Source organism: Chrysochloris asiatica, unplaced genomic scaffold, assembly GCF_000296735.1.
Source record: "Chrysochloris asiatica unplaced genomic scaffold, ChrAsi1.0 scaffold00135, whole genome shotgun sequence".
NCBI classification, from domain to species: domain Eukaryota; kingdom Metazoa; phylum Chordata; class Mammalia; order Afrosoricida; family Chrysochloridae; genus Chrysochloris; species Chrysochloris asiatica.
This window is the reverse complement of record NW_006408653.1, coordinates 6094706-6103252: the sequence shown is the minus strand read 5'-3', so window position 1 is coordinate 6103252 and position 8547 is coordinate 6094706. Positions and strand designations below refer to the sequence as shown.

General features: G+C 34.0%; 1 protein-coding gene across 1 annotated transcript in view; it reads left to right on the top strand.

Moving 5' to 3' along the window:
- ATP11B (ATPase, class VI, type 11B) overlaps positions 1-8547 on the top strand; it is a 129074-nt gene that overhangs the window by 54234 nt on the left and 66293 nt on the right. Inside the window, exons 12-17 of the mRNA XM_006869816.1 lie at positions 1251-1448; positions 4695-4937; positions 6059-6234; positions 6777-6845; positions 8114-8187; positions 8262-8365. Coding sequence (XP_006869878.1) covers positions 1251-1448; positions 4695-4937; positions 6059-6234; positions 6777-6845; positions 8114-8187; positions 8262-8365 — 864 coding nt within the window. The remainder of the gene's footprint in view (positions 1-1250; positions 1449-4694; positions 4938-6058; positions 6235-6776; positions 6846-8113; positions 8188-8261; positions 8366-8547) is intronic.

Here is an 8547-nt window from a genome sequence, read left to right as displayed (position 1 = left end):
CGTGGAGTCGGTTCCGACTCCTAGCGACCCTGTACAGGGTTTCCGAGGCTGTAAGTCTTTACGGGAGCAGAAAGCCTTATCTTTCTCCTGCGGAACAGCTGGGAGTTTAGAACTGCTGACCTTGCAGTTCACTCACTATGCCTTCTCATAAATGCCCTGGTGTGACGCTGTGGGTTAATGCACTGAACCGCAAGGTTGGTTCAAACCACAAGGTGGGTGGTTCAAGCTCACCAGCCATGCCTCAGAAACCCTATTGTGGGGTCGCTATGAGTTGGAATCGAATTAAGAACACTTAATGACAACAACAAAAACAATATCATAAATGTATTAAAGAGTATGTTGATTTATATACAATTATATTTGAGTAATTCAAGGAGTGTTATTGTCAGACTATTGATGTGAAGTAATATGTAAATTAAACATTTTAATTGATTAAAGTATGCACTATCAAGAAAATATGACTTCAATTTTGGTGAATAATTACACTTCAAATTTTACTTTAGATTAAAATTTAACCTAAAATAATTTACATTAAAATTAGATCTACGGAGAGACCACAAAGCAGATAATCACAGGGATATATTTTGAGTATCAGTCACAATTATGTATTTTTCCATGAAATTTTTGAAACTCCCTTTTATTTCACTTTGGAATCTGTGTTGAAATGTGGTGTTACTGTGCTGTTGAAGTTGGCTGTCCCTGTAGAGTTCATACTGAAGAAGTTTATTTTAGCTTAGCAACTATTTTCCATTTTTAAAAAAAGTTACAGTGTTTCATTTTCCGTGTTTCTGAATAGTTAGAAGTAAAATAGAGAAGTACAGAGATTTAAGTATGATTTTGCTAAAGGAATTTTCAGTTGCACGAAGCTTTTTATTACTTAACTTAGGTGCTGGTATGGCACTGTAGGATAAACACTTGTTGGCTGTTCAAACCCATCAGCCACTCTCAGAAAACCTATTCAGGGTCTCTATGAATCAGAATTCACTAGACAGCACACAGAAAAAACACAACAATTTAACAAGTTGTTTCAATTTAACCTGCTCTTCCTTTATCTTAAACAATGGTCTAAAAGCAAATACCCCAAGTAAATATGGTGTTAAAAAGATAATTCAGTAAATGAATATCAATATATTGATAATTGTTTTGTCTCAAGAAAGTTGAAGGTTTGTTTAGTATGAAATTTTCTGCACTGATGCTGAAGAAATTCTTATATGTTGTTTCATAGCAAACAATGCTTTCTTTTTTTGTAGATTCTGAGATTTATTTCAGACTTCCTTGCCTTTTTGGTACTCTACAATTTCATCATTCCAATTTCATTATATGTGACAGTCGAAATGCAGAAATTTCTTGGATCATTTTTTATTGGCTGGGATCTTGATCTTTATCATGAAGAATCAGACCAGAAAGCTCAAGTCAATACCTCAGATCTAAATGAAGAACTTGGACAGGTGAAAATGATGCTTTTGTTTATCTAATTTGTTACTTTAATCAAAAGAATACATGTGTAAAATATTACGGTACTTATGTTTAAAAATAGTCTACTCTGCTTTGCCCTTAATTTTTGTTTCTTATTTTTTAAATCTTAAGCTGTCTCTTCCTTTACTTTCCACTATATTTCTATATAGCATTATAATGATACAATTTTTATAGTACTTCTACCTCCACCCTCACCCCACACACACACACCCAGCCATGGTTCTCACCAGCGTTGGGATTTCACAATTTGGGAAATAATAAATACTCACTTGACATTAGTATGACGGTGTTGACATTGTTCACTAATTCACAGTTCTTTATGCATGCCTCTAATACAGTAATTACATTTCCTTATGTAAATTTTATGTTTTCTCTTTTGCTTAATTTCCATATGCCATGAAACAAATTAACAAATATATGAAACTTCTTAGCATATAGCCAAGTACATCAAATAGTCTAGAGTTTTTCCTCCTTTACCCCCTTTCTTCCTCCCTTTCTTTCTGTACATGATAGCATTTTAATAGGCTTTTTTTTATATATATACAAACATCTTTATTTTATAAATGAGGGGAGTTCAAAATGGTCACAGTAATTGATTTTAAGGGATAAACGACCTTTAATTTGTCAACATAAGGTCCATGAAATACAAGACCCCTTTATAAGTGATGTTATCAACAATTTAGTCCCAGGATTCATGTTAGAAAAAGTACCCATCTCACCCAACCTAAATGAGGAAAATTAAAAAGCATTTAACTCCTGCCTGAAAGTCATGTGAGGCTCTCTTCTCCTTCATCTGAACTATTTGCCATTGAGGATTCAGACTGCAAGGGTTCACCTTCCCGCCTTTTTAATAGGCTTTTATCTTATTGGCCCAAATTGGACTTTCTGTTTCTGGCCTGCTTCTCAACTCGCACGTCATATTTCCCTCTGCCATCATCCTAGAAATTCCCTTGCCCCTTTCTCGGTTTGTATCTCTTGTTTTCTGAATCTCATGTCTTCCCACTTACTGCTTATTCTCTTATTTTGGTAGAGCACATCTTCTAACAGCTTCCCAAAAAAGAATGCTTAAAAGGAATATACTTTGAGACTTTGCATGTCTTAATGACATCTATATTATTCTTTTCACATCTGATTGATAGTTTAACTACACATTGCATTCCAGGCTGGAAAGAATTTTTTCTCAGAATTTGGAGGTATTCATTGTTTTGTGGCTTCCTGTGTAGCTAATAAGAAATCCACTGTTACTCTGATTTTCAGTTCTTCATGTTTAATCTATTGTTTCATCTCCAGAAGCATCTTCTCTTAATTAATGCAATAGTTCTGAAATTTCATGGGTGTGAGTCCTGTATTTCCTTTCATTGGTCATTGTGCTCAGTAAGTCTTTTTAGTTTGAAAACACATGTCCTTCAAGTACAGGAAATTTTCTCGTATTATTTCATTGGGGAAAGGTGAGGCTTTCTGCTCTTGCAAAAATTTACAGCTCAGAAAACCCTAGACGGATCTCTGTGTGTTGGAACTGACTCAGCACCACGTAACAACAACAGTATTTCTTTGGTAATAGCTCTTCCTATGTTTTCTTTTTCTGAAACACTTGTTATTTGGGTAAAAGACCACCTGGATTGATCCTGTAATTATTTTAGTTTGCTGTTCAATTTTCGTTTATTTGTTATAATATTCTTTCTGGGAGAGTTGCCCAACGTTAGCTTTTCACTTTAAAAAACAAAAAATTTCGACTGAAATATTTTTAGTTTCTAAAATCCAGTATTCTCTGAATAGTTTTTTTAAAACTGCATCTTATTCCTGTTTCTTAAATGTAATCTATTCCTTTACTTCCCTGAGCCTGTTGAAGGCAGTTAGGTTTCTTTTGATTCCTACATTTTCTCTGTTTGCTCCTTCTTTCTTTCTTTCTTTCTTTCTTTCTTTCTTTCTTTCTTTCTTTCTTTCTTTCTTTCTTTCTTTCTTTCTTATTGCAGTCAGTTCTGTTATAATGCCACATCTGCAATGCTAAAAAATCATTGCATTATATGGAATTGCTCAATGAGAGCCATATTGCTTATGGAGAGAAATAAGGTTAGGGACGCAACACCGAAACATTAATAACACATTAAAAAAAAAACAAACTAATACTTCTTAAATGGTTCCGTAGTATATAAATACTATAATAAATATGGCACCGTATCTTTAGAAAGGCTTTAAGATTGCTTGTGGAAGTGGGCTTTGGAGCAATTGCAGCTTTGGATGTTATTGTGAACCTATAGAAGGAAGGATACCAGCAATTAGAAGGAAAGTTGTCTTAACGCTATCAGTGAACAGGTGTGGCTCATAACACACATGATGAACTGAGGTAGTTCTTTGAGGTTTGTGCATTTCAGACATGCCTACATAGCTGGGTGTGTTTTTCTGCAATCACTTAGAGTTTCTCAGAGATAAATTGTGCATACATAAAGCCAAAGTTCACATTATCCCCAAATTGCTCCTTTATCTATCAATCATATCTTACTAGTAAATTTTGTGTTTTGAAACAGTATTATAGCAGAACTGCCTGAAAATTGTTTTAGACAGTACCTTTCACATAAAAAGTCATTCTCAAATGAATGCTAATCCTTGCCATAGATGGAAACGTTCAATTCAGTGGACTCCACTTTCAGGTAATGGACTTGAAGCCCAGCTGTTTTGGGGAAGTTGTCTTTTCCACTTAAAAAACATAATTGTCTTTTCTTTTCAACATCTTTCTTTTTCACTAGATTTTATTTTATTTCTTGCTGCTCTCAGTTTTAATTTCCTGTATCTATTTTATATAGCTTCCCACCTCTGAATTCACTTTCTTTCATTTTGTGCTCCTATTCCCAGCTCTGTACCAGATACCCTTTCACATTCTAAATTATTAGCTCTCCCTTCCACCCTTGATTTAAAGCTAACTTTTGAGAAATTGTACTTTAAAAAGCCTTATCCAGGAGATAGAAAAGAAGTACTAATACTATATTCTCAGTAAACTCTAGGGGGTGAATATGCAACTAAAAATGCCATAAAGTTCAGATTGTTTGTGGTTTAAAATATTTTGCCTTACTCTGTTTTGTTTCTTTGGCATGTTTATTATTCAGCTGTGCTTGGATTATAAGAATCTCTGTATTATTATTATATCAGTGTTAGGTAAACTTGAATTCAAGTTAATATAGTACCATGAATGTAAAGGTTTGTTTTGTTTTCTGCCCTTCTAGGTGGAGTATGTATTTACTGATAAAACTGGTACACTGACAGAAAATGAGATGCAATTTCGGGAATGTTCAATCAATGGCATAAAATACCAAGAAATCAATGGTAGACTTTTACCTGAAGGACCAACACCAGACTCTTCAGAAGGAAACTTGCCTTATCTCAGTAGTTTATCCCATCTTAGCAATTTATCCCATCTTACCACTAACTCTTCTTTTAGAACCAGTCCTGAATATGAAATTGAACTAGTAAGTATGCTTCAGATTAATGAATAGACATTATATTTCACTAATGTCTTTCATTTTATTTGTCAGTGTGTTTTAGAGAAAAAACGTTCAAGTGTCAGTGGGGCAAGGAATGTGCATTTGAAAAGTATGAGTGTCCTCTGATTCAATGCTACAAAATATAATCCTGAGAATTTATAATCACAGCCCAGTTTAACTTGTCATTTACCATGTGTGCCTTAGTTTTCTGGGTATTTGAATGGTGCTACGAAAAGTTGTTACTGTCGTGAAGAGAGTGAAGATGATATTGCTAAGAAATAGAGCTTAAATATTTTTATTTTTAAATGATCAATTAAGTCTTTAAAAAGTTTTTTTTTTGTGGCATGGTGAAATAGTATGGAACAAATTAGTTTTCCATTCACCAATTTATATACATTTTGTTTTGTGACCTTAGTTGCAGTCCTCTCCAAGTAACAGTACTCTTCCCATTTCCTCCCTGAGTACCATTTCTAGGTTTCCTCATGTTCTTTAAGGGTATTGTTTACTTTGTAAGGGTGTCGATTGTTGAGCTTGAAAGGTGATCCCTGGGGATAGGTTTCGTTCTAGGTTTGAAGGATGTCTAAAGGCCATAGCATAGGGGGTTGCAGCAGTCTCTGTCAGATAGTCTGTTTCTTTTGTGTGTGTTCTACATTTTTCTCCAACCCTGTCCAGGACCTTCTATTATGATCCTGGTTAGAGCAGTTGGTAGTGGTCGCCAGGCACCATCTAGTTCTTCTAATCTCAGGGTAGTAGAGGTTATGACTTGTGTGGTCTGTTAGATCTTTGGACTGATTGTTTCCTTGAATCTTTGATTTTATTTGCTCTTCTTTGCTCGAGACAGGGAGTTTTTAATAAATTTTGAACACTTAACGTGTTCCACACAAGGTCTCCTTTACTTGTGGAGTTGACAACAATTTACTTTTTAGAATCAAAGCTAGCCATCTATTACTCAAAGCACTTCAAGGTTATAGAACTTGCCTGACAAAATTATTCATTGTGTTTATCAGCATTTTTTTATTATTATTATTATTATTATTCTGTTGCTAGTTTCCTAACTGGTATTTTGGAATGGTGTTTTTTACTGTGAAAAATAATTTTTACTACAGGTTAAGGAACATGATCTCTTCTTTAAAGCAGTCAGTCTCTGCCATACAGTACAGATTAGCAATGTCCAGACTGATGGCATTGGTGATGGGCCCTGGCAAACCAACCTCACACCCTCCCACTTGGAGTACTATGCCTCTTCTCCAGATGAAAAGGCCCTAGTGGAAGCTGCTGCCAGGTAATCTCATCCAATTTCCAAATCTTCTCAGAAGTACTGTTTTTTAAATGAAGCTTACAATATTGTCAAGCACAAATTCATCATTTTAAATTGTCTAATTCATAAACTCATAAAGGTAGAAGTGCATTTTAAATTTTAAATGAGAAATTGATGTGTGCTGTTTTTGTGTTCAACCTTGCATTGGATCGTTTGAAGAGATCTCTTAAAATCTGGTTACTATGAAATCTAAGTAATTCAATTTGTGAGAAATTATTCTATGCAGCTGTCATTGAAATTTTTCTGTAACAGAAAGGAATAGTAGTGGTACAGGGCCTTTGATCCTTCAAGTTCTTAAAAGTAATTGTATATTCAGAGGAGTTTTGGGTTTTTTTCTCTCTCTTTTCTTTTTTTTGACCCCTTCATGCAAAGCACTGGAAATATTTTTAAATGCATTTTAAACTTTTCATTTTAGATGTTTTTATTCAGGCTAAGTTAATAATGAAGCATCGTGAAATATGAAATATCCCCCAAATTTTACATTTCTTTCTCCTTTTAATTCCAAGAATCGGCATTGTATTTACTGGCAATTCTGAAGAAACTATGGAAGTTAAAACACTTGGAAAATTGGAACGGTAATTTTTTTTCCTACGTATTGTAATTTTCCGTATATTGCATATAGAGTATAGTAAACTGGCCTGCAGCTGAAATCTAGTCCATGCCTTGTCTTTGTACAGCCCAGAAGCTACATTGCAGGATTGACCCCCTCTAAGCCCCCCAAAAGAATCAGTAACAGAGACTACATGAGTCCTGCAAACAAAAAAGTTTACTAAGCCTTGTTCTTGAATAAAGTCAGTATTGTATCTTATCACAGCAGTGGTATTCTACTATGAATCTTTCATCTGTATGTTAGCTTAATTCCTCTTATGTGTTCATTTATACACACTCCTAGAGTAATGGATTTTGTAAGTTTCTATTTTATTGAATACAGAAAGCTTTCCTTTTATCTCCTATGAATTTGTCTTTCAAACATTAAAGAACAGCTCTCTAATTTCTGATGTTTTCACTGTTTGATAAATTAGTCAAACTCATACCTTTCATGGTTTTATCAATTTTGATCATATCTCAGTTCTAGCTTTGCTTTTCCACATTATGCTCTTCCTAACTAAATGGGGCCCATTCTTTGGCCACTTTCATGTGGGTGCCTCTCTAGCTCACTTTATCAGTTTATAAACCATTTCAAACTTTTACTTCAGATATTTTTATTTAAGCTAATAGTAAAGCTTCCTGAAACATGAACTATGTCACTGTGAAGTATACAAAGCATTTTGTATGTCCACAAGATTCATCTGGAATACTCTGCAAGCCCCACCTGACCCATCTACATTCATTTTTTGACAAATCACTAGAGGTGTTTGTTCCTCCACCTGCATGCACACACACCCTATCTCAGGTTCAGAGCCTCTGTTTTGAATGGGAGTGTGTTGTAATTCTCAGGTGTGTTAGAACAGAAAAAATGTTGAGAATCTTTGTCATGAGGAAAAATATGGAGCTAAACCTAACAAAATTCTGTTCTAACTCTACCACTCATAATTGTTTTTGACTTTAGGCAAATTACTTAAACTTTCTGAGTTTAATCATCCTCATTCATAAAATGAAATAAAACTCTTTGGGTTCTCGTGGGTATGTAAAATCTAGGACATTTGGTAAGTACTCAATAAACGTCAGTTACTTCTATTTCTCTCTCCTGTGTTATTAATGACTCATAGTCATCTTGAAAATGTAGTTGAGATTAATTTCTTATTCTAAATAAGTTGTTTTATAGCTTTTGTAGGAATTCTTTCTAAATACTCATTGAAAATACTACTTAAAAATTAAAAATTTTTGCCTTTCCCTCACTTAGCTACAAACTGCTTCACATTCTGGAATTTGACTCCGATCGTAGAAGAATGAGTGTGATTCTTCAGGCACCATCAGGTAATCAGTTTACACTTTTATAAATTCTTACTGGTCTTAATATTAAGAGCTTGATAATTAGTTTTTCTTTTTAGGTGAGAAACTTTTATTTGCTAAAGGAGCGGAATCATCAATTCTCCCTAGATGTATAGGTGGAGAAATAGAAAAAACAAGAATTCATGTAGATGAATTTGCTTTGGTGAGTACAAATTTCTATGATTTTTAAAAACTGTAAAATATGCAGTTTCAATAGTTTATAACTTTATTTCAGAAATGTGAAAATGTATGTTTTTGAATTAAATGTGAAATGTTAAATGAAAACTTGCAAGATAGATCTTAGGCTTAATTTTTTTTTTCTTAAATGTTTTATTGTGAATTATG